Consider the following 26,405-nt stretch of genomic DNA (forward strand, 5'->3'; position numbering starts at 1 on the left):
TAAAACAATCAAATGTTTTTCTAAGCAAATATGATCATGCACAGCAGGCCTGTTGGCCAAGGATGAAAAAAAAGTGGTGACCCTTATACAGAATAATTATGCAGTGCCCGAGGACATGTTTATGTACGTCAGGTACAGGGATTATGATGAAATACTAAGAGCCTGGTGTCGAAAAGACAAGGCCAAACTACTAGGTAAAAGGTCACCTGTTCAGAACCGTTATTGTCGTGTGGATGGGACAATGTATGTAAAAGGGTGCATACATGACCGGTTTATCCTACAGGACATGGCAACGACTTTTGTGTGTACCTCAGGGAACCTCTACTCTTATTGTACATGAAGAATTGGGTATGTCATATTTTTCAGACCTGTTATCTTTTCGCTCCCTATCCTATTAGCTCAAAGTATGTTAAAGTAAACTGACGGGTCACTATGAAGAGTGTTGATTTGGTCGAGAATCTCTTCACATTGGAGTTCCGCACCAGTGGCCCGGAGAACTCCAGAATACAGTTTAGGCGCTCTCTTATTGGATATGATTTTGAGGTCTGTCAGGGACGCAGGAGTTTGCAGGGCTCCTCAAGCCTAGAGACTAATGATTGACTAATTCCCATAGGCCTGCTGGGGGTTCAAAAAGGCGCTTCTACTGTTTTCCCTGGGGAGGGACCCAAGGAGAGGCTATCGACTACTACCCATAAGATGACTCTGGCACAAGGAGAAGATGGGGGATAAGTTTAGCTGATATACCAACTACAAAACACCCATGCCCCAGACTTCTGTTCCTACTCATCCTGTAAGTAACATCTCGAGGGGGGGACCTAGAAACTCGAACTGCAGCAGGGGCACATATCCACAAGGCACTACCCGGATGGTTGGGAACCTACCTATTGCACTAGCACTAGCTATGGCAACGTTTTTAGGCTGGGCATGGATTATGAGGGCTCGCCTCATTGTTCAGAGTATTTGAACAAAAATATTGATCTTTTATAATGTTGTAATATGCACACATTTAAATGTTTTATCTTTTTAACTTGATGTTTTTTAACCATTCTATCACCTGTATTTTCTGATGGGGATGCAACGTAGTCTTTTTAATGATTCACTGGTTTCTATACCTGTGATTTTATTATTTAATTGTATTTGCTGATTTGCACATTGCTTTTATGGCTGTAAAAGTCGAAAAAAGCCTTTTGAAATCGAAATCGGTAAAGTAAAGGGACTGCTTTACACAAAGAGATCCTGGTTCTCTTAAGCAACCCGGACACAATCAGAAGGAAAGACCTGCTTTGGGTCAAGGAGTCCTTTCTAGACCGTGGCGGTGGTAAGGGAATCCAAGGAAGCCCAGTTTACGTAGATTCATCATCTTAAAAACTGTAGAATCTACGGAACCATATCTTCTAGGGCTTCCTAGCTGGTATGACCATTTTTTACTGACTGGATTTAGCTTTGATCTATTCCATCTTCTACTTGCTCATCCACAAGTGAGTAACCAAGGCGAGACGTTGTTGCCCTGTGGCTGCGACCGCACGTCTCCATAGGACATGCGTCATTTTTTAATGTTTTGTAGCAATTAATAGGTGCCAAGAAAGACTCATTTAATTCCAATAAAAAAAAAAAGCAAATTTTAAACAAGTGGGTCCTGCTTTTAACTTATTATCAATGCTTTCAAGGACCACTGTATGGCATGTTCTTAGCTTTTTAAATGCCACAGTCACGCTCAGATCAAGCTCTGACTAAGTAATATGGGTGGCGCAGGCCTGGACGCGAAGTTATTTTGTATCTTTTTAATTTGGATTATCTGCATTTTTATTATGAGTATTCTTGAGCGCCCTGTTTTCATGTAATTTTGACTTTTATTGATTTTTCTTACAAAAGCCTAATAAAGTATTGTTGTTGTTATCGGGCATTGGATCACTTTTGGAGCCACACTCCAATTTAACAGAACATTTTCTGCGACCATTGGTAACCCGGATGCTGTCATATGTCAAAAACATGAAGGACAAGCTTAACATACAAAAAATGTTTGACTTTGATTATATTACTGATTGTCTTCTAACACTAGATGCAGAGGCCTTGTATATGAGCATCCCGCAGGAAGCCTCCCGCAAGTACCTTGAAACATTACTGAAAGAAATACAATAGGATTCCATCACACCTACTGATTTCATACTAGACTGCGCACACATGGCCCATACCAGGATTTATTCACAATCGGAGGATCAATACTTCTAGCAGACACGCAGGATATCGATGGGCAGCACATTCTCCCCAAACATAGCGTGTCTCTATGTTCATGATTTCGAATCTAACCATATTTACAACAACACCAATTCATACATCCCCAATATATATTGACGATATCCTGATTATATGGCGAGGCAATAAATCACATGTTCTCAAATTTGCAGAACGGTTACACTATCAGATCATTTTCTTAGATTTATCATTACGATAAACAGAAAAACAATCACATTCCTGGATCTAAAAATCTGGGCACATGAAAATCTCACAACAGAGGTATACTACAAACCTAAAGACTGTAATAACTTGCTAAGAGACAACAGCTTCCATCCCAAGTCACTCAAGGACATTTTACCAGTAGGGCAGTTTCTAAGAGAATAAACCTCTTTGTCTCGCAGTCTTTCTTCCCGCATGGAGTCACAACGCTGTCGTTATCACAACCGCGTTGTGATTCCGCAGACCACTACTCCGCAAGTCGGAACGACTTGCGGAGGGGGTCGCTGGATGTTGGAATAGTATAATTTACTATTCCAACTCCAGTCTGTGCGGACAGTAGGGAAGGTCCCTCCGCAAGTCGTTGTACCGACTTGCGGAGTAATGGTATGCGGAATCACAACGCGGTCGTGGTAGCGACCGCGTTGTGATTCCATGCGGGAAGAAAAATTTGTCATTAACGTTGTTTACCTTTCTAAGAATGAGGCAAAACAGCCCTGACAAAAATGATTATCTACTTGCTGACTTTCCAACCAAAAAACTAAAGGCTAAGAGCTACCAGTCAATCTGATAGAAAAAAATAAAAAAGAAGGCTCGTAATAATCGGAGGCAATCCATGTTGCAATCATTCGAAAAACTAAAGAATGAACGTCTCATTTGTGTCGCTACATATGGGACACATTCTAATCAGATGAGGAAAAGGGTCTCCAAATATTGCAAGATTGTGACTTTGGGGCCCATAAATCTTCAAAAACCAATTCTCTTCTTCAAACGGGGAAACACTCTGGAGAAATGTTAGTACATACCAGACACAAGCCCACTGGCAGCAAAACAAACCTACTATTCAGTCACTGCGGAACTTGGCCCCTGTGATAGGCCATAACCCATGCAGCAATAGCAACATTTTCCCTTTAACCAAACCAATAAAAGAACTAGACTAGTCTCAAGGAACACCTTGGGCCCCAAGACAACACACCAACTGTGACACAACCAGCATGGTCTATGTCCCCATCTGCCCCTGTGCCTTAGATACATAGGCATGAGCACCAGAAAGATTTCCACCAGAATCAATGAGCACAGGAGCATCTCCAGGGGCAAGAAAACAGTTCCCAAACTGAGGCACCATTATTGGTCCATGGGACATTCAGAGAATGATTTCTTGTGGGTTTATAATTAGCAAACTACCATCACATGCTTGCAAAAAAATGTGTTTACTTACGAACAACGATGGATCTACAGAATTAAGTGCTACAACTGGTCTGGATGATGAGATTTTTCAGTCACAACTGGAGGGAAAACAGAGCGAAGTCTGTGAATAACTCACAAACATCTCTCTCACCCTCCACCAGTTAGTGGATGGCATAAATAGGGCAGCATTTCTCCACTTGACGTGCTCAGTTCTGTAAAAAATACCCTCTTAATAGTGTAATAATCTTGAGGAAGGTCAAGACCCCATTGTTATATGTTATTTTTATTTATGCGTTATTTTTCCATTTTGCTGAGTTTTTCACAAGGTCCATACTGTTTTAACACAGATCTCACACTCAATTTGGTTTTAACCACAGGACATTCAGATTGAATGGCCCTACATTGTAAATCCAGACTGAACATTGCATTTTTGCAGGCCTGTCCCAAGAAATGTTTTTTGTTGCCCCATACTGCGTCCTTAACACAAGTCCAGTCCTTCCAGTTACATTGTATGCCATTGAAATGTTATTTCCCATGAAGCCCATGGTGGCGTCCCTGTGACGCGTCATTTGATAGCGCGGGGCACCGACCCAATCACCTGCTTTCTTCCCCTTCATCAGAGCAGTCAGCACAAATACATAATTGTTCATCAGCAATCTGTTGCGGGAAGCTGTAGGTTCTAACGACATACATCCGGCATTAACGAAGTAAGCGATTTGAGGTCATGAGCCCTGCAACTATTATCACCCTGAGACATTTTGACTATTTGATTTGAGCCACAAGTCATGCATGCCCAATACCATCGCTATGTGTCAACCCCACTCCCTCCACCAATTATTACTCTAATGTGGCATTTTGGCTGAAGGGGTCTCTTGGGGGAGGGATGGGAGGGCTCTGGGGGGGGGGAGGGAGGGTGCAGCTCAATCACCATACAGTGTGGCATCTTGACTACAGGGCACGCTTTGGGTGGCCAGCTCAATTACTTTTTAGATGATTGTTAAGTATTATGGATCAAATCCAAAATGTTGGCTTCCTAGTGCTTGCAAACATGTAGTGGTATATAATTATGAGTGATTATCCAGTATATATATATGAGCCCACGCGAATCACAATATCCACATTTGCAGTGCATTTCATGAAAGCACAGTAAAGGCTTCCAGCCTCATAGGTGTTTCCGATTTCCTACAAGACCTTGCATAACAAGTTAGCCATATTTAACAGGTACTAGCCCCAGTGTGCACAGTTTGCTGTTGACTAACTAAATTATGCCCCTACCAATGAAGTGTGTGACTACAGAAGGGTGCCATCCTGCCAGATCTGCATGACCCCAGAAACACCCGAATATAGGGTAAAAAGTGTGTTTCGGCATGTTTTCATAAATTGCTGTTGGTGTATGTACGTGTCGTTTTGCAGTTGTTTGACGTGCCTCACTTTATAGCTTATTGTGTATATTACAGCAACAAAACTATACATAAATAAAGACCATTTCTTTTTAATACCACAAATCCAGCCATAGTTTATATAAGAACTCCTACATTTTTGGTTGAATCTGCCGTGGTTGTACCATCCCAGGCTGTGAATAGGTGCAGATGATGAAGCATGCCATTATTAAGTGGGTGAGGCGTCTACTCCAAAATCTTTGGATTTCCCCCATGACCTGCTTTTCTGTTTTTTTTCCTAGTTGCCCCTTTTGCGTTAGTGCTTTACAACTTAGGCAGTGAGTCACACTGAATACTGCCCATCTATACCACAAGCCGGACAAGGGAATATGATGCATATGATACAACACAGTTGTAAAAGGACCAAAAGTATAACCCACATTTTATGGTTGCATAACTGTTTTTACTGTAATCTTTTATGACTGAAAAAATGACGAAATAAAGATTTTGAAAATGGAAATAACCCACAATACACATTAAACTAAGAGGAAATAAATAGAAAATTGCAGGTTAAGATATTCAGAAGGAGGGGGTTACATTAGTTAAACTGAATTACTCATAGTTAGTTAAACACCTCATCATGTTCCGCTCTTCCCCACACAAGAAACTGAGATACTGCCAATGGCATTAACTAAGCCTCAAACGTTTTAGATTACAGGCTCAGCAAGGATACTGCGCAGGAACCGGTTGAGGACTTCTCTGCTTTGGGAGGTCTGAGCTGTGGGGAATTAACCTTTTTTTCCAAAAGCACAAACTAAACAATAAGCACGAATGATGGAACATCAAGAATAAAGTCAGGCTTTGATGATGCTATAATAGATGGAAACATAGATATAGATAAGAGGGGCTGTTTTCGATTAATCTAAGCCATTTGAAAATGTATCAGTATTTACTCAGTTTGAGGTTTTAGCGCTCATCGTCAAGTATGTATATAAAGCGAGATGCTTGCTAGATTTGTATTTCATAAAATCTGCCTTATATTCAGTTCTGCATTTTGACAAGGTTTCAAAAATTCAAATTTTAGTACAACATGACTTGCCATTTAAAAAGTATGACAACATAATGACAATATATCCATAAAAATATTTGGAAAACAAACAAAACGGAAGGTTCGTTTAGCATAAAAAGGAGAATACCAACAGATTCAAGGTTATAATCTAAAGGAGTTAACTGAGTCACTGGCAATGTTGCATTTCATGAAGTAAACATTTAGGGTAAATACAAAGACAGAATTAGTGTTAACAGCACACCTTTGTTGTCTTTACGATACAGTGAAAAAGTATCAGGAGCCAGTGGAAAGTGGCAATATCCTCCTATGCAGCTTTTCTCCAACAGCTCAGCTTCGGTCTGTGTTTTAGTCCACCGGATAAAGCGTTTAACCTTCTCGTTTGTAATGTAAGGCTGGCCTCTGTGAAACCCTGCCAGAAAAAATAAGCAGTTATGAAAAGGAGAATTTAGTGATGTGTGTGTTTTAAATCGAACAGAGTATATAACATATTGAACAAAGAAGCATAGAAAAATCGAACAAAGGGGTAAAGAACGGTGTGCAACTAGATTACACTTGCCTGGGTTTTTCTCACAATCGGAAAAAACTGGCATATACAGGACAAAGGGTTACAAATCACGATATGAAACTTGAACTGAGGAAACAATATTCACATTTTGCACATAGCCATCATGCGGTTTGCTGCAATGAGCGTCTAATAGCAACAGTCAGTTTTTGAGACGCATGAGATGGGGTAGGTCGCCGGTACATTGTCCCCAGGACTATCAGTATAGCGTCTCCATGGCTCACTCAAGGAGGCATACAGATTGGGTCAGCCTTTTTGGCATCTATTCTATAGGTACATCATCTTTGGGTACTTAGCGTTTGGATTCCATATAGTTCACCATTTAGTCCCAAACACTTTGTAGATTAGGTTCACTCGGTTCTGACGAATTGTCCATTGATCTTTACTGATTCTACGACGGCAAAAAACATGCAGATGCTTTTAACTCTTTTGCTACCAGGGATCATGGTCTCCACTGGTGGCCACCACATTTTTAATTGGACAATCAAACTCGTAGAATGAAAGCCTTCTTAGAGAATTGCTTAGCCTATTTTTAAATCACTATTCACTTACATCTAGATATCCTCCAATCAACACCCAGGGCACTACACCTGGATTTCACAGACTGCATTAGAACAAAGATCCCGAAGAGCACCCTCTAAGGTGCCCGTCGGGAATTGCAACACTAGCCTGACGAGGAGCAAGCCAGATGATGAAGCCCGATACTCATTTGGGTGTGTGAGGGCCCTCGTTCCAAAGGGAATCATCTCCCTTCCTTTGGTTCCTATATTTCCTACCTGATGCCTTTCCTCTTAGGAACTGCATACCTTTAATTGTTACCATCTAACAGCAAAGCTAGGAAGGGAAGGCAACTTGACAGAAAAATGGGTCCGGAAATTGGATCCAGGGGCTCAAAAATACAAATATAAATCTATTTTGTTAAGAGTGAAATCGTCTTATGATCAGTATTGTGTGAAATTGACCATTTCTTTTTTTTTTTTAATTAAACATTTCTGGAATATTATGCTAATCATAAACCGGAAAGAACCTTGCACAAAATTCAAACAGCAATGGCTCAGATTCTATTCATTCACGCCACTTATGTGAACCTGCGATTGGAATGTTCACCGAATGGACAGGAAATGTGTTGTAATGGTATCATTTCAGGTATTTCGTCCAACAGGTGTAACGTAAATTGTCGGGAATTACGCTAGATGTCAATGGCGTACCAACAATTTAGCCCAGGCCTACTTGTGATGCCAAAAATATGCACTTATGCTCTTATTCAGGAGTCTACCTACGGTTAAAAATTCCATTAAGTCAGACATTGGTTTCTGGCCCCACTGGGAACATGTTGCAACATGCCTTGACGGAGGACTGTTCTCATTCCTGAATTAGTGGAGGCAAATTCTAATAGTGTCTTGAGTTACTCTTCTCTCACAGTGTGACTTACAACATACTTTTTAAATATCATTTCTGTACAGCGATCATGCGGTTTAACTTAGAACAGTTTTCAAGTTCTGCGCTACGAAAACCTGAACCACTTGTTCTTTGTAGTTTCGGATTTTAATTGGCAAAATTAAGATGCGCATTCTGCAGAACTCTTCCTAAGTGATCTGATATTTTAACCCTAAAGATCTAGAAAATTAGCAAATGCAAATATGGCACAGGGCAGGGGGTTGTGGGGACTTTAGATGATTTTCTTTCGAGGGCGGAATCAGCATTAATTTGTGAGATTTAGCTCACAGAGCGTAGGCTATCGTTAGAACCGCAGCTACCTCTAAATGAAACAAAATATGTAGAGCTACCTCTGCAACAAAACACCCAAAACATTTCCCCCCAAGCGAATCAGACCCAAACCACAGAGCAGAGTCAATAAGCAAAACAAGAAAGTCTAATGTAATTACTAGGGGTAAGAAGGCTGTAATAAGTCAAAATAATAATCATGAACCTCCTTCTAAGAAGAGGAAGGGTAGGGGCCTGCAGAAACAAAGACACAAAGAAAACTAGGAGGCATAGAACCACTGACAGAGATTGTAGTCAGGGGCCCAGTATAACGCCGACGCCTGTAGCAACAAAAGGCTTACCTTCATGGCTACACTAGGAGAATTTCTGCAAGAGGTTGGAAACAATGGTATCTGTTTTGTTGGACCCATTGTCACAGATGTTATCTCAAATTGAAGACAGGCTTACCAAACTGGAGGGGTCTGCCATTAGTAATCCCCAAGTCCATCAGAACACCACTAGAGGGGACGACATGTTGCCTAGAGGGGGGGTGGAGGGGGCGGGGAAGGGAAGAGAACAGTGGCTAGTCAATCTGTAAACAACCCATTACGTGGCCACGGCCAAGTACAATGCTCTAGCTCGTACATCAGTATGGTCGGAGATTTAGCACAAATTGACCCCTTCTCTCAAAGACCTATACCCCCACATTATATAATTCAGGGCTTCCCTCTCGATTGGAAGGCTCAAATTGTAAAAGCAAGCAGAGCTTAAACTCTATAAATGGGTCTCCAATTGCTATGAGGGGTAACCCATTAGTAGACAGGGGAAGAGCTATAAAAACTTAGGACTCACAGAGACCCAACCAGGGAGATTTTAGTAATGAAGATTTTTAACCTGTACCTCCCACCCAAAGCTAATGCCTACACGATTGTATTGGCAAACGACCCGCCCCTACCGCCTAATGTTCCTGAACTTTGGTCAACTCTGAGAAACAAGTCACTACACTTATTGAGTGTTAGGACTGGTATGACCAATGTCCTTTTTTCGGAATTTAAAATGACGCGTAGAGTAGCCTGGGTAGGTAAATCAACTAACTCACTGATGGGAGATTTTGTGGTTCTAGCCTTTAGATCTCCAAGTTTGGTGCAGTCTACCCTTGATATGGCTGGGAACTGGTCTATCTTGGCTTAGAGTATAAATATTCTGCCACTGGAGTATTTTTATCAACCCCCCAGAGCTTCGAGATACAACCTTATGGGGGAGACTCTTTAAGGGAATGGATGGCCTATATATGCAGTCCCGGTGAGTAACCGTTATGGAATTTTTAACTCATTAGAAGACTTAGATTGACTGATATTTCCCATAGTTTCTTCCCCAGCTAATGAGCCTGTCCAAAATAGACATCGATGGGACAAAGTGCATAAATATAAAATCCTACCCGATCAATCTGCAACCCCCTATTTCCATCGGTCAGGAGGCAGTGGGTATGGGCATTATTAACCCGATCTTGGCCGACACTTCCGAACCCATCATCCATACAACCCTAGAACAGGTAACTTTTATTAGGGATGGTGCATCAGTTAGTAAAAATGCGACATCTAGCCCTTAAGAGAATATTGATCGAGCACTCTGTAAACTTATTATTGCTGGTCTGTTCTCAAAGATGAATAACCCTATCTTTGGGTAATTTGTATCAACTCATAACATACTATGTTTCCGTGAAACCTGGGAAAAGGAGATAATTCATATTAATGGATTTAAAACATTTCATACTCCAACTGTTGAAGGGTCAAGTGGAAGGGCAAAGGGAGGCCTTTGTACCTATATATCCAATAGGCTGGAATTAAAAAAAGATAGAGCTGTATGCAGAAGAAATATATTATCAACTGATTAAAATTCATGTCGATGGAAAGCATTGCATTGTAGTGACAAACTTTTATAATAGTATTCCCCCAGCTAAAGTCAGGGATGTAGTCACGAAACTGTGCAATAATTTGAAGTCTTTATGTAGTAATAACTGCAGAGATATGATGTTAATCATGGCAGGGGATTTCAATTGTGATATGTGCCCAAATGAGGATGGTAAAATGTGTGGTATCACAAATGAAGAAGGGATTAGTAACACCCATTTCGACATTCATCGCTGGGGGAGCTATATAATGATATGGTTTTTAGTTTGGATTTTGCTAATTAATTAAGTACTAAACCTGTCCCTATGCCCCACACTTTTAATGGCAGAGGTAGATATACCACCATAGATGATATATTAACTTCAAATAGCCACGCTTGTAGACTAGACTCTTACTATGTAGATGAAAACTCATTGAGTGATCATTTCCCATTGTACCTCTCTGTTTTAATACCGTCAAGTAAGTTGGTCAGTTATGACAAAATTGGCAGGTTTTAGCAAATATCTCTATCAATAGGACAAATGGTTATAGTCTGCGTTGGACGATGGCTGACCCCGCAGCAGTCACTGAACAAGTGATAATTAAATGTAAACCGGCCTTTGAGATCTGTTTGAGCGAAACAGCTACTCCAGAAAGCATTTTATCTTTTTTTCAGTTAATATCAGAGGCTATAAGGGAGTCATTTGTCCCACTGGAAAAAAAAAGGAAAACCCAGGGTTGGTTTGACTCAAAGTGTATGCGAGCTTACTCAAACCTAAAAAATTAACTACATAAGACCCCTAAAAGCTCAGATGTGATAAGAAAGGCAAGAAGGGAGTATAGGTCGGTGCTTAGGGAAAGAAACATTGCATTAAGAAATGAAGCAAGGCCTCTGCGCAAGGCCTCTCAACGGGGAGACAGCTCTGCCTTTTGGAAGGTGGTAAAAGCACCTTCCCTGAATCTCGGAGGTGGCCCGTCAATAGAAACTGCCATATCTGAGAAACAGTGGATTGAATACTTTTCTGGGGTATACACGGCGAGGGAAACTCCGATATGCAATTGAATAATGCTTATGGGGAAACTCCTACTGATCCCCGGGCCCACTACTTTGATCTCCAGTGTACACTGGAGGAAGTGAACCTTGCGCTTTCTGTAAGTCCTGGGCCAGATGGGGTCCCCGTAGATCTCTTTAAATCAAACATGAACCTATGGGGGGCAGTTATTACCCAAGTAATTACAGCTAGCTGTTCTGCCCCTTTTTTGACAACTTGGGTTGAATCCACAATCGTCCTAATTTTTAAAAAGGGGGACCGTCAGGACCAAAGGTGATATAGGCCCATTTCATCACTAGATTCCTTGATCAAAGTGGCCGGCTGCATAATTTTGGAACATTTATAAGATTGGGCAGAGGATAATAAAGTCTTGTCCGACATCCAATATTGCTTCCGTGAGGGTTTAGGGACAGTTTAGCAGAGCTTAAATTTAGCCATTTTACTCGGGAAGTATACAAGGGTGAAGAAAGGTAGGCAGTTTTTAGCATTTGCGGATCTTACTGCAGCCTTCGATTCCGTGAGACTTGGAGAGCTGTGGGAGATTCTTGAGACGACAGGGGTAGATATACAACTTATCCACTTCCTTAGACGTCTATGCAGTGATGCCAAGGCGCGAGTTCGATTCGGCCTGAGCGGTGACTGCGCAGCCCCATTTCCAATTAGGATGGGGGGGGGGTCAGGCAAGGATGCGTCCTGGCCCCCTTTCTTTTTAATCTTTATATTAATCATTTGTGTGAGGCGCTGCTCAAGGACAACCAAGACTTCCCACAAATAGCCTGATGCCCAATACCAGGCCTCCATTACGTAGACAAAGTGGTTCTAATGTCCCACAACCAAGTAGGCTTACAGAAGGTCTTGGATAGTTTTACTAAGTTTATGGATCGCCTGGATCTCAGGGTAGACATCTCAAAAACATTTATAACGAGGTGTGCCGTGGGAGTCAAAGGAGTAGGGATATGTTTGTGGGAGGCCAGAAAATAGGGCACACATAAAAATGTGCATCTCTTGGGATACTTTTTGACCGTAGTGATTCATATACACAGGCTACACTGGTAAAGAAATTGCATTTTCAAGATCAACAATGGCACTTGTTAATTTCTCAAGAAAGTTAGGCAGAACACGCCAGTGGAGCTCATACAGATATACAAAGCGAAATGTATCTCCACAGCCATGTACCGAGCAGGGGTGTGGGGTTTTTCTGGCACGCATCCGCTGCAAACTGTGGAAAATGCTTTCTTAAGATACATTTTAGCCGTCCTGAGCAGTCTATCCTCTTATGCCTGCCACACTGAGTTCGGCTTACCATATATTTCCGATTTAATTAAAACGGAGCTTAGGATGGCACAGGATTTTGGACAAAAACTGAGACAAAGTTAAACCAGGATATTTTAGCAGACAGTATGAAACTGGAAGGAGCTCTAATGATTCCCTGGTTGAGGTTTGTCAAAAATGTTATGTCCGACCTGGGTCACTCAGAATAATTTAATGACCCAAACACCGGGCAGTCGATTACCAGACAGGATATTAAAAAAGAGGGTCTTTCGCTCTTGAACTCCATAAGAATGTCAGCGATTTTGAAGCCTACTGTCTTGCATAATCAGTTGATTTTAACCACTTTTAGTATATAACCTTATTTAACAGTTGTACCTGGTGGCTACGATAGGTTTTTATTAACTAGATTTAGGTGTGGGATCTTCCACAGGCTTGTGAGCTTTCCTAAAATGAACGATTTGACTTGAGTATTGGAATTGTGTCTACGTTACACATCCTTCTATTCTGTAGTTTTTATAGTACATTAAGAAAAGCATGGATTGTATCAATTTTAAAGGAGTTGGGGTTGAGACAGTGCCGCCCAGCGGTTCTTGTATTGCAGCTTTTGGACGACGTACATAATAGAGCCTGGAGGGAAGGAATGTTCTTAAAAAAAGTACTCAGCCACAGGAAATCTATTGTATTGTAATTATTGAGGTCATAACGATTGCTTTGGCATATTAATATTTTTAATATTGAACTTTTATAATGTATTACATATAATATTCTTCTCACTTTTATAATGTGCAATGAAATAATTGTTTTATGTGCTTTATGATTGTCTGACTAAGCAATCGAATAAAGTTCTTTGACTTGACTCAGTTCACAACACAAAAAACAGGACAGTTTCACATTCACTGTGCAGTCTATGTAGCCTAAATGCATGAAACTAGACAGCTAATGTATATTTCAATGAATAGTCATTTTAATATGGTGTTTTTTCTCCACTATCATAAAAATAAGTTTAATTAACATTCCATTTCTTTGGGCTGCCATTAGTTACTTATATGCTATGGGTATATCTGGTACTATTCTCTAATTTTAAGAAATAACCATGTCTCTCTATTGTAGAGCTTGTCTGGGAAAGAAAACAGTACGACGAATAAGGCAACTTCATAATTTGACTAGGAGTGCCAGGTGGTGAAAAAGAATTTCCTGGATAAAATTACATATTTCGGTCGGAGGCTTGATGGAGATTTAACATTTGCAAGATCATGGTACACAATCATTTAAAGAGAATACGTTTTTGACAGACAAAAATGGGGTCATCTGAAATTTGCAATCAGGGAAAATGGTTCTCTCTTTTAAAACTATTAATTACATGGAATGGAGGGGGAATAAGAGCAAAACAAACCCTAAATCATTGGGATAAGCTATGTGAAAACATTTCATAAGTTTGTTAGGAAGTCTTGTTTAACAAGTCTTTTTCTTTGTTGCAAGCACAACACATTTTGCGATGTAAAATAAGCAAAAGCTCAGCGTTGAGGCTAGATCACTTTTTTTCTGCTGGATATCGTAACACATTTTAGATCTCGTCCCACGGACAACTATAGTTGTGTGCTGCAGAAGACCGCCTATCTACAGTACAATATACAGAGTGGGCTTTGGGTCAACCGCTTTGCTAATGACTGCTTGATGTTAATCTATGTGGATGACATTGTTCTCTTATCAAGCAAGGTAAATGGTCTACACAATTTTCTTTCAATTATTGAAAGTTAATTAAAAATAAAAAGGCCTACCTAAAGAAAACTGTACATTTTGTCTGTTGTCTTCCTTGCACCCCAAAATACGTTTTTCACTGGAAATGTTTAGATTATTTGGATTCTGATTTTGTAAAAGTGGAAGACAGTTGCAACACTTTCATAGAAAGAAAGCCAGTTTTGTCAAAAACTCATGAGAACCACTATCCTTATAGGAAAGCTTGATGAAATTGTGCATTAACAGATTCTTTTTTTGTTCTTTCCGTAGAAAGTACACCCCCCACAACCTCATGTAATGCAGGGATGGTAGCTTCGTTTTTCCACCCCTGACACAAGCTCAATACAAACTTTCATTGGCATATATTTACATGTGCTTCTAGGGTCCCAAAAGCTGTGAAAATGGGAGTGAATACCTAGAACGTTAGGGTTTTTATTTGTCCCTTCTGTTTGCCTGCCTCAATCCTAAAATATGAAAAATCGCCAGATCGCAATTACAAAATGTACACAATTGTGATATATATTACTATATATATATATCTTTTTTTTTAAACCTCATTTTATTAAACAATAGTCAGCTTGCCAAACAGGATCAAAGTTTTACATTAGGTTGCATTCTTTGTCGATGGCATACACATTCTAATATACAGAGACATGTCATAATATCGGGAAACATCATTTTCCACGAAGGCTGTTCTACGCGTGACGTTTTCTACGAGGCACTTACCTCGCAAACGTCTTGTCCACGCGTGTACCTTCAACGACAGCCTTTACCACGAATACTCCGCTCTTCTTACGTTCTATGTGTTTTCATTCCGGTCATCCTACGTTATGCGTGTACGTCTAAAAGTAGTCCTTCTTTTGTTTTGTTCGGTGTTTTCACGTTTGTTTCTTTGGTTGTTCGAAGTAATTGCTGTCGGTGTAAGGCGTGCGGCTGATAGGTAACTAATCTGCTTTTTATTTTTATTTTCGTTAAAACGTAATTTTTTAGTGCACTTACATTTATATTCATATTAAATTTTGAAGTAATCGATGTATGCGACTTTATTGCTTTGTTCTGCACTTGGGGTAGCTGTATGCCTTAACTTTAATTCTATGTGCTAGTTAAGCATATTAATAGCAGCTTTTAATAATAATAATATAATACGGCTTAAAGTCAGAGCTGCTGCATTTTTTTAGGTTGTATTATCTGGAAATATACTAATGTGGTTTTCTGGGTGAGACATGCTGTATAGTGTAGGATTCCTATTAGTGGTGCCATTGTGGTTTTTAGGAGGACATACAGGTTTCTTTGTATTTGCATCATCCTTAGTTTAGATTTCATTGGCTAGAAAAGCAGATCCGAATTTGCTTTTTTGAGATTCTATTTCATTTCTACAGTAAGGTGAGCTGGTCCCTTGCTGGCCTTTTGTTTCCTGGCTGTGTGTTCCTTCTGGTGAATTTAATTTTCTTACTTATAGGAGCGGGATGCTTGGGGTATAGGGGTATTGGGTGGGGTAGTGTTTTAATACCCAGGTATTTTTTTCCAAGTTGGATAAAAATACCTGAGTATTAATTTGTGAGTGGCTACTCCTTATTTAGGACTATGATAAGAAGTGTATTTTACAAGAAATTTCTACGCTAACTTTTAGGAGCGGGATGCTTGGGATATAGGAGTATTAGGTGGGATAGTTTTTTAAATACCATGTTATTTTTTTCCAAGTTGGATAAAAATACCTGGGTATTAATTTGTGAGTGGATACTCCTTATTTAGGACTATGATAAGAAGTGTATTTTACAAAAAATTTCTACGCTAACTTTTAGGAGCGGGATGCTTGGGATATAGGGGTATTGGGTGGGGTAGTGTTTTAATACCCAGGTATTTTTTTCCAAGTTGGATAAAAATACCTGAGTATTAATTTGTGAGTGGATACTCTATAATAATGTGAAAAACAAGAAGTTATTTTACAAGAAATTTCTACGATAACTTTTAGCAGCGGGATGCTTGGGATATAGGGGTATTGGGTGGGGTAGTGTTTTAATACCCAGGTATTTTTTTCAAAATTTGAAAAAATACCTGAGTATTAATTTCTAAGTGGCTATTCCATTTTTTTTTTAAAAAAGGGGATTTTTTAACATGAGATTACTATGTTTACTTTTAGGTGCGGGATGCTTGGGATATAGGGGTATTGGGTGGGGTAGTGTTTTAATACCCAGGTATTTTTTTCCAAGTTGGATAAAAATACCTGGGTATTAATTTGTGAGTGGATACTCCTTATTTAGGACTATGATAAGAAGTGTATTTTACAAAAAATTTCTACGCTAACTTTTAGGAGCGGGATGCTTGGGATATAGGGGTATTGGGTGGGGTAGTGTTTTAATACCCAGGTATTTTTTTCCAAGTTGGATAAAAATACCTGAGTATTAATTTGTGAGTGGATACTCTATAATAATGTGAAAAACAAGAAGTTATTTTACAAGAAATTTCTACGATAACTTTTAGCAGCGGGATGCTTGGGATATAGGGGTATTGGGTGGGGTAGTGTTTTAATACCCAGGTATTTTTTTCAAAATTTGAAAAAATACCTGAGTATTAATTTCTAAGTGGCTATTCCATTTTTTTTTTAAAAAAGGGGATTTTTTAACATGAGATTACTATGTTTACTTTTAGGTGCGGGATGCTTGGGATATAGGGGTATTGGGTGGGGTAGTGTTTTAATACCCAGGTATTTTTTTCCAAGTTGGATAAAAATACCTGGGTATTAATTTGTGAGTGGATACTCCTTATTTAGGACTATGATAAGAAGTGTATTTTACAAAAAATTTCTACGCTAACTTTTAGGAGCGGGATGCTTGGGATATAGGGGTATTGGGTGGGGTAGTGTTTTAATACCCAGGTATTTTTTTCCAAGTTGGATAAAAATACCTGAGTATTAATTTGTGAGTGGATACTCTATAATAATGTGAAAAACAAGAAGTTATTTTACAAGAAATTTCTACGATAACTTTTAGCAGCGGGATGCTTGGGATATAGGGGTATTGGGTGGGGTAGTGTTTTAATACCCAGGTATTTTTTTCAAAATTTGAAAAAATACCTGAGTATTAATTTCTAAGTGGCTATTCCATTTTTTTTTTAAAAAAGGGGATTTTTTAACATGAGATTACTATGTTTACTTTTAGGTGCGGGATGCTTGGGATATAGGGGTATTGGGTGGGGTAGTGTTTTAATACCCAGGTATTTTTTTCCAAGTTGGATAAAAATACCTGAGTATTAATTTGTGAGTGGCTACTCTTTATTTAGGACTATGATAAGAAGTGTATTTTACAAGAAATTTCTACGCTAACTTTTAGGAGCGGGATGCTTGGGATATAGGGGTATTGGGTGGGGTAGTGTTTTAATACCCAGGTATTAAATCCAAATGTCTCAAAAATGATGTACAATCAATTTACATTATAAGTAATGGATCAATGCAATTATTAATTATATCATGCTCATTTTATATCTTTGCAAATCAAATTTGGAATTGAATCAATGTAATAATATTGAATTTAGTAAAAAAAAACATTTTTCAGTTAAAAAATGTATTTATTGAGTACATTTAAAAAAGTCAAAAATGCATCATAAATTTTTTAATAATGAACAACATTTTTTTATATTTAATCAAAAACAGTATTTTCTTATAAGGATATTTTTTTCCTTTTAGAGTTCAGTTTAATCGTTATAAACGTACATTTTAATTTGAAAGATACTTCATAGTCAATAAATATATCATATTTGATTCTGTAGTCAGTCGTTCTTCTCTGCATGCAAAGGCTTGAAGACAGGGTCAGGTTAGGTTTTGTTCTTTTTTTAACCAAAAAATGAAAATATTTGAAAGGTACATTTACTGTAAGGAAAGTTCTGTACGGTGATTTCAAATTCTGTGGAGAGTATCATTTTCAAATTTAAAGAACTACACTTTGATCCCCATGCAGGTTGCCATAATATACTCACTTTTGGTCTAATATTAGCAGACTATTGAACTTTGAAACATTCTTTTATTCAGACCTTACCTAACTTTGATAATAATAAAAATTTGAAAAATAAATTAAAATATTTCACATTAAAAATAATGATCCAAAAATGTTGTGCTGTCAATTTAAAAAAATATGTGCTAGTTGGTAAGGTTGGTAAAGTAATTTTTAATTAAAATTTGAGTCAATTTTGAAAAATGTCAATTTAAATTTTTGGGTGATGCGTAAAACAGGCAATCATTTCACGTGTTAGAAATGAAGAATATATGCAAGACTTTCAAGGTAGTCAGACGTGCCCATTAAAGGAAATTGTTGGAGTTTTGATTGAAGTCTTTCAGTCATCTCTCGGCTACGTCGTGTCACTCGAGGATTTAGTATACCTGATAGTGACTGAGCCATCCTCATTTCTTGAAAACTTTGTTCTTTTTTTAAAATTTCCAAGAAATGATAAAAGTTTGGATGACTCCTACCTATGGATTTATTAAATGAATTATGCCATCCTTCGATGGAATTATTGGTTTTTGCTCCTCCCTCTAAACAAGTTAAGTAGCAGTTCCACCACTCAATGGGGAACCTTGGCTTCCTCCTGCTACCTGACCTGTTAAGATTGCCAATCCAGGTTCCCTCAAAATAATTTAAAAGAGGTGCCAATTTCTCTTCATTTGCTATATAATATTCTGATTGTACAATTGCAGTGTAGAAATCATCTACAAAATCTGGAGGAACAAAACACAATGCAGTTAGTTTTTTAAGCTCATATTGCAATTTGCTGTCTGACACATAATCTTCGGCTAAGGATGTTTTCTGTATATTTCTCCAATACGCCTGCGAAAAGTGAAAAAAACAACCTTGAATTTGGGTGTCTGGATACAGTTTACAAATGGTATTAATCATTTGTATCTCAAAATCAATTATTACTTTCCGAGGACTTTTGTTGAGAGTTTTGGTTTTTATAACTGATAAAAACTCAGAGTAAGTGGAAGATTGTCTGTCAGGCAGCAAACCGAATACTAAGGGTATAGTTGTGTGGTTAATATTGCCATGAATAGAATAAATTTGGGTGAATGGATGGGGAGTAGATTTAAATGTGCCATCCATCATCCAAATTTCTGTATTTTCAAGAGTGGCCAAATTACGTGTTGTAGAAAAGATTAGAAGACGCTTTTCAGGATTAACATTATCATATAAAAGGAAAGATTCATTACTAAAAGTCACAGTTAGTTCTTGGGGAATGTTAATGTCGGAGAAAGTTTGTGGTCTAATTGCATGTGGATTGATTGCCTGTTTTGTTCTTTGAATCATACGCCTTAAATTGGGGATTGTGGGCATATTACTGGCAACATGCATGGGGATGTTTTGTGCTACTTCCCGTAAAACTGAGCCACAGGGTTCATTGGAGGTCGATGCCAAAAATTTTATCTGCTGTAGATTTTCTCTTACCTCAATCTCCATTGCAGAGGCAGAGTGGTTATGCTCTGTGGACCTCTCCACTATGTCTCCCAGAGTAACCGCTCTGCCTTTGCAATGTGATGAGAAATATTCTACGCACCTCCAATGACTCCTGGGCTCAGTTAAACGATCCTTACAGTAAATGTAGCCTCCAAATTTCAACAACCTGTTACCCCTCTTAGATTGAATGTAATTTGCTCGGCGACTTGAATTATCTGTTGAAGATCCTGTAAATAGAAGAGGACGAAAAATAAGTATTCATTTTTTAAAAACTTTTTGTGTTTTTCTGTACAGAAGATTAAAGGAATCTAAATAGAATTACAAACATCATATTTTTTTCTGTTTCAGAATAGATGCAAGATTTAGTTTAAATAAATTAATAAAAACTGGATTCAGAAAATAAACACAACTGTTTCCACCCATATCCTTAACCACACATGTATTATAACGCATGGGTGGTTACCACTAATAGTCTTTATCACGCATACATTTACTACAAGATATATATAGTAAAGGCATGTGTGATAATTTAAATTTAAAAAGGGGGGTTGGGGGGGTTCCCCCCCCCCCACCCTTAAAAAAAAGCCTCTTTGTTGTAATATGAAAGTAAACAGCACGGAAAGAGGAAAAGAAAATACACTTCCACTTCCTCGTTATGATGTGTAATGTTGAAATTGAATATTTATTAAAAAAAAGAGAACTGATGAGGAGGAGCCACAGGTATTTGGAACATTATCTTTAAGGACATAGGTTAGCCCCTGCTGTGGGGTGTTTACTGTTGAACTACACAAAAATGTATTACCTGTTTTCTCCAACCCTACAGTGGCAGAGATCAGAATTATCCCATATCCAAAATATGCCTTTATCATGCATGGATTTTCAAAGAAAATTATTGAAAAGATTTGGTTTTAAAGGTATTTTTGTGGGGAAAATGGCATCTACAACGAAGCAGTTTCCACGAAATCATTAACCACAAATGCACTACAACGCATGCGTGGTTACAACGAAAGGGTTTACAATGCATACCTTTACTACGAAATACGTTTGAAAAATGAAGGGGGGTATGGGGGGTCTCCCCCATAAAAAAAAAAAAAAAAAAAAAAAAAAAAAGGTCTTGGTTAAAAAGGGGGGCTGGGGGGGTCTCCCCCCCAAAAAAAACTTGCAAATCAGAAAGGGGGGCATTGGGGGGGTTTCCCCCCCAAATAAAAGGCATGAGTTGAGACAAGATGCATAGGGGCCCATTAGAATGGAGGGCGGATTGCCCCCGCCAGAGTGGCAGTGGCCACCCCCTACCCTGGTGGAGGCAATCCGGGGAAAATGGCCTCTACAACGAAGCAGTTTCCACGAAATCATTAACCACAAATGCACTACAACGCATGCGTGGTTACAACGAAAGGGTTTACAATGCATACCTTTACTACGAAATACGTTTGAAAAATGAAGGGGGGTATGGGGGGTCTCCCCCATAAAAAAAAAAAAAAAAAAAGGTCTTGGTTAAAAAGGGGGGCTGGGGGGGTCTCCCCCCCAAAAAAAACTTGCAAATCAGAAAGGGGGGCATTGGGGGGGTTTCCCCCCCAAATAAAAGGCATGAGTTGAGACAAGATGCATAGGGGCCCATTAGAATGGAGGGCGGATTGCCCCCGCCAGAGTGGCAGTGGCCACCCCCTACCCTGATGGAGGCAATCCGTCCGAAAAGCATTCTCATTTTCCCCTCTGCCAGATTAGGATAGTAAGAGATTAATATGGTGGCGGTGTTCAATGGACACCGTCTACCATATTACGATGGCACAAAGTAGAGGCAGGTGGAGATTGCTGCGGGGGCCCCATGCAGGGCCCCCCAGTTTGCCACCACTGTTGGGTGGCACATGGGGGGTGCATATGCAAAGCGGCAGGCACCGCGCGGTGCCTGCCGCTTTGCATATGCAAAAGCAAAAAAGCATTTTTAGCATTGTGGCGGGCGGTGCAGAGTGCACTGCCCGCCACAATGTTAAAATTACAGGATGTGCTCACCACTGTGGCGGGTATATCCTAATTCCCCCCACGGGACCCCCGCCCTTATGGCTAGCGGTCTCGTTCTCCGATAGGGTGGTGGGCGGACAATGTACGCCCGTTATCCTAATGGGGCCCTTAGTAACATCATACATCAAATTATAATGTGATAAAATATTCACAGTTTTAATATCTGATTTAAATGGTTAATTTATAGATTTGTTTTTAAAAAAAAATTTTTGACTATACCTGAGGCTTGCATTTCTTTGTTTTTCTGTGGTGACGATTCGTTTGCAATAGTATAGGTGTACGTTTTGCTTTATTTTGTATTATCTTTTCTAGTCTGTTTGGTTTTCCAGGTCAATGTTGAAGACGTAGCTGCAATTACATGTATCAATAATAGGATTAAATTAGTTTACAAAACGTTATTGGTAAACTACAAATTTGAAAATAAATTTTTAAAAGTTTGTTTATCTGTTTCATTATTTTCTAATATTTCTATTCAAATCCTTAATTTAAAAAAAGAGTAAGATTGTTCTATTAGTAGAGGTTTATTTAAAAAGATAAGGAAAATTTAAAGGTTCGTTTATTTGTACCTGAATTTTGAAAGTTATGTTCTTTCTGCAAAAGATGTGGAAAGCTGTTTTTCCTTTTTCTAGTTTATGGTTTGATGAAAATGGTTCTTTTTGCGATTTCTGGGAAGAAAAACAAAATTATAGCATTTTTAAACAATTATAATTTATAATCTGGCTCACATACATTGTTCATCACCTTTACTAAGGTAAGTCCATGGTGGTTTAAGACTAATTAATCTGGTCAACATACTCTGTCCAACATCTACCCAAATGAAAGCACCCAGCTGTCTAAAAACAGTAAAACTTCTCTCCAGTTAATACCCAATATCATCCCTGACGCATTTTTGAAGCAGAGTAAGAATTTTAAAAAATACTTATAGAAAACAGAGTTTCTTCATTACACCAGTTTAAATTTAAAAATTAGATAAGGCAAAATTATAGGTTAATTTATTTGTACCTGTAGATTGGTTGTATTTTTCTTTTATGCAAATGAACACTTAAGATGTTCTTCCTTTTACCAGATTTTTGATTGTCGCGAATGGTTCTTTATCTGATTTCTTGTTAGAAAAATAAAGACATAGCATATTTTAAAATTGTAAATTCGAAATATTACATTTCTTTGTTGTAAGTACCAACTAAGAATAGCACTAAGAATAGAAAATCTGACACCAAGACACTGACCAACACACCTATTCTGAGGTAAGTACCCAAAAAAGTAAGATTTGTAATTCATGAATACAGACTCTGATCAAAACCTGCCCTCTGGTAAGTACCTGGCGGAGTAAGAATACTAAAGGGGCTCATTAGGATTGCGGATTTACCTATGTTACCCCCCTGTATTTGTATGCAGAAATTGGCAGGCACCGCACGGTGCTTGCCGCTTTCTGCATACAAATGCAATGTATGCATTTATACCATTGTGGCGTGTGCAGCTTAAAGCTGCACTTGCTGCAATGGTAAAAATAGAGGATGTGTCCGTTAGGGTGGCGGTCACATCCTAATTTCACAGGAGGAAACTCCGCAAGCCATGCAGAGTTTTCCTCCTACTCAGGGGTCGCGATCCGTGGAAAAGCATGTGAAACTTCACTGAGAGGACCTGTTGCAGGCCTCCTGGGTGAAGTGGGGGGGTGCACAAGGGTGGTACCTATGGTACCCCCCTGTATTTGTATGCAGAAATCGGCAGGCATCGCACGGTGCTTGCCGCTTTCTGCATACGGAAAAGCTCTAATATGGTGGCGGTGTTTCTCAGACGCCGCCAACCACATTAGAATGTGTTTTTAAAAATGCTTTTCCACTGCAGCTTTTCTGCCGTGGAAAAGCATGAGGAACTTCACTGAGAGGACCCGTTGCGGGCCTCCTGGGTGAAAGGGGGGTGCACATGGGGGGTACCTATGGTACCCCCCTGTATTTGTATGCAGAAATTGGCAGGCACCGCACAGTGCTTGCCGCTTTCTGCATACAAATGCAATGTATACATTTTTACCATTGTGGCGGGTGCAGCTTGAAGCTGCACCCGCCGCAATAGTAAAAATAGAGGATGTGTCCATTAGGGTGGCGGTCGCATCCTAATTTCACAGGAGGAAACTCCGCAGGCCATGCAGAGTTTTCCTCCTACTCAGGGGTCGCGATCCGTGGAAAAGCATGTGAAACTTCACTAAGGGGACCCGTTGTGGGCCTCCTGGGTGAAGTGGGGGGCGGGGGGAGGGGGGGTGCACATGGGGGGTACCTATGGTACCCCCCTGTATTTGTATGCAGAAATTGGCAGATACCGCACGGTGCTTGCCGCTTTCTGTATACAAATGCAATGTATGCATTTTTACCATTGCGGCGGGTGCAGCTAGAAGCTGCACCCTCTGTAATGGTAAAAGTAGAGGATGTGTCCGCCAGGGATGGGGTCACATTCTAATATCACTGGAGGGTACCCCGCAAGCCATGCGAAGGTTCCCTCCTACTCATGGGTCGCAGACGGACGCAAGTCCGTCAGATTTCCTAATGGGTCCCTAAATCTAGCTCCCAAACCTTGTACAACACCTACCCTGTGTTAAATACACAGCGGTGTAAGATTAGTAAATCTGTCTGCAAAACAATGACCATCATATTTTCAGAGCTAAGTACCAGTCTGATTAAAACTGAAATATTTTGCAAATAGACAATGGCCAAACATCTTTCCTGCAGAAAATTAGTTCATACCTTACTTAAAAAAAAAAAACTGCTTCTCTATCCGTTTCAGTATAAAGTAAAACTATTATATATTTTAAATTTCTTAACCCATACATTTTTATATTCAGTGGAAATTTAACAAAAAGACTGAATTTTAAAAACACAAGCATTATAATATCAAAATATTTACTAGGTACTTTATCTATGAACTTTGCTCTCTAATATTCAAATTAATAATAATTTATTAGTTATTTTTCAATTTGAGTTAATTCTAGTCATATTTTAACTTCCATAGACATTTTGTTTGTTAAAACTGTTTGGCATACATTGCTTTTTCCAAACATGGTTTGTGTGACATTTTGACAAAATCAATCTAAAAAAAAATAATACATATTTTCTTTACCTTTCCGATATTTTTTTTAGTTGGAAGCAATTGTCACTCTCCTCAGAAAAGTTTTCCTATGATAACATTAAAATACATTTAGTAAAACCTTTTACCGGGTTAACTATTCCTTTATAATATTTAATGTGTGTTAAAACGTGTACTTACTTTGGTCAGTAGATGGCAGTTACGGACTAAAATTGAGCCTTCTTTCTCCAGTTGCTCATAACAGTGTTTACTCTCTAGTTAGCGGCGAACCACTGATCAGAAAATGGTGGACAGCTCTTTATATATGTAAATTGAGTGATAACTGTAATTTAAAGTAAAATATGTGTATAAATCAGCTTAAAAAACGGGTTCATATGGTGACTAAAAGTGTATTTTAAAATGTATATTTATTATGAACAATTGACCTTCTTCGTCGAATTTTTCATCCATATTGCTTGGGGACACGTTTTTGAAGGGTCAGTGAAAGTGACAAAAGACAAACGCTGTCACTACGCAACATATTTTTTTTTAACCTATTAGTCTCATTGTGTTTATTTTAGTGTCATTTGTGTTTGATTAACGTTGGGTGCTTCATTACGTTATATGCGTGGTAAAATCCTTCGTTGTAAATTTCAGCGGAGTAAAACCTTTTGCGTAGTAAAATTCACGTAGTATTGCCATGCGTTGTACTTGTTTGCGTGCTATAATCATATATTCATAATATCAATGGTTCCTTGGTGTTCAACAGTTCAATTCACACCAACCCCTGTGCCCTCCCCACCTAACTAGATCATACCCCCCGAACCCCTTGTAGTCTTCCCAGCGCTGCCAGATTTTCGCCCTTTTTCCTGGGCATCCCCTGCTTTCGTACATGGTCTTTCCTGCTGCACAGCACCAGTCCATGTCCTTTTTCCACTGTGAGACCTTAGGCAGTTGAATCGCCCCCATGGCCCTGCAATATTCCTCTTAGCAACCATTGCAGCCGCCTGTATCCAAATTCTTTGATATTTGGGCCAATTCAGTTCCAAAGTTACACACAATATATGCCATCTGGCGTCCAGCGGGACTTCCTGTTCCAACACCTCTGACGTTATCCGGACCACCTTCGTCCAGCATATCTGTATGATCGGGCAATCCCACAGGATATGAAAAAATGTTCTCTTCTGGGTACACCCCCTCTGACACTCCTCAGTTAAGATGCGCCCTAATTTAAACATGAGGGTGCTGGTGTAGTAGGACCTATGTAGAATCCGTAATTGGACTATTCTAAATCATGCGCAGATCACCACCTCTCTGGGACTCTGCACTACCTCCACCCAGTCATCATCCTCTAATAGTCCTATATCGGACTCCCACGCCTCACACACCTTGGTTAGTAAATCTGGGCAGTTGTTTATAATTTTCGTGTATGTACAGGACAGTGCCTTCTCCGGATTTGGGTCCAACAACAATCGGTCTTCTAAAGGACAAAACTCTGGTATCTGGTCTCCATCCTTAAGACGTCTGCCCACTTCATGCTTCAACTGCAAATATTTATAGTGTTCTGTGGGTGCGAACTGAAATTCTG

General features: G+C 39.3%; 2 protein-coding genes across 4 annotated transcripts in view; both read right to left on the reverse strand.

The window, feature by feature from the left end:
* RADX (RPA1 related single stranded DNA binding protein, X-linked) overlaps positions 1 to 26,405 on the reverse strand; it is a 395,634-nt gene that overhangs the window by 133,376 nt on the left and 235,853 nt on the right. The window contains exon 8 of the mRNA XM_078688667.1: positions 6,329 to 6,496. Coding sequence (XP_078544793.1) covers positions 6,329 to 6,496 — 168 coding nt within the window. The remainder of the gene's footprint in view (positions 1 to 6,328; positions 6,497 to 26,405) is intronic.
* LOC144829480 (uncharacterized) lies at positions 17,869 to 25,674 on the reverse strand. 3 transcript variants are annotated; one of them, XM_078688669.1, is made up of 6 exons: positions 25,019 to 25,674; positions 24,872 to 24,927; positions 22,766 to 22,865; positions 22,330 to 22,428; positions 21,983 to 22,111; positions 17,869 to 19,971 (listed from the first exon to the last, which is right to left on the reverse strand). In XM_078688669.1, the coding sequence occupies exons 5-6, from the start codon at positions 21,993 to 21,995 to the stop codon at positions 18,545 to 18,547; spliced, it is 1,440 nt and encodes a 479-aa protein (XP_078544795.1). In that variant the 5' UTR covers positions 21,996 to 22,111; positions 22,330 to 22,428; positions 22,766 to 22,865; positions 24,872 to 24,927; positions 25,019 to 25,674; the 3' UTR covers positions 17,869 to 18,544. The 3 variants fall into 3 exon arrangements, with proteins under 3 accessions (XP_078544795.1, XP_078544794.1, XP_078544796.1); XM_078688668.1 differs by having other exon boundaries at positions 24,872 to 25,674; XM_078688670.1 differs by lacking the exons at positions 24,872 to 24,927; positions 25,019 to 25,674 and having other exon boundaries at positions 22,766 to 23,038.

Source organism: Lissotriton helveticus, chromosome 4_1, assembly GCF_964261635.1.
Source record: "Lissotriton helveticus chromosome 4_1, aLisHel1.1, whole genome shotgun sequence".
Lineage (NCBI taxonomy): Eukaryota > Metazoa > Chordata > Amphibia > Caudata > Salamandridae > Lissotriton > Lissotriton helveticus.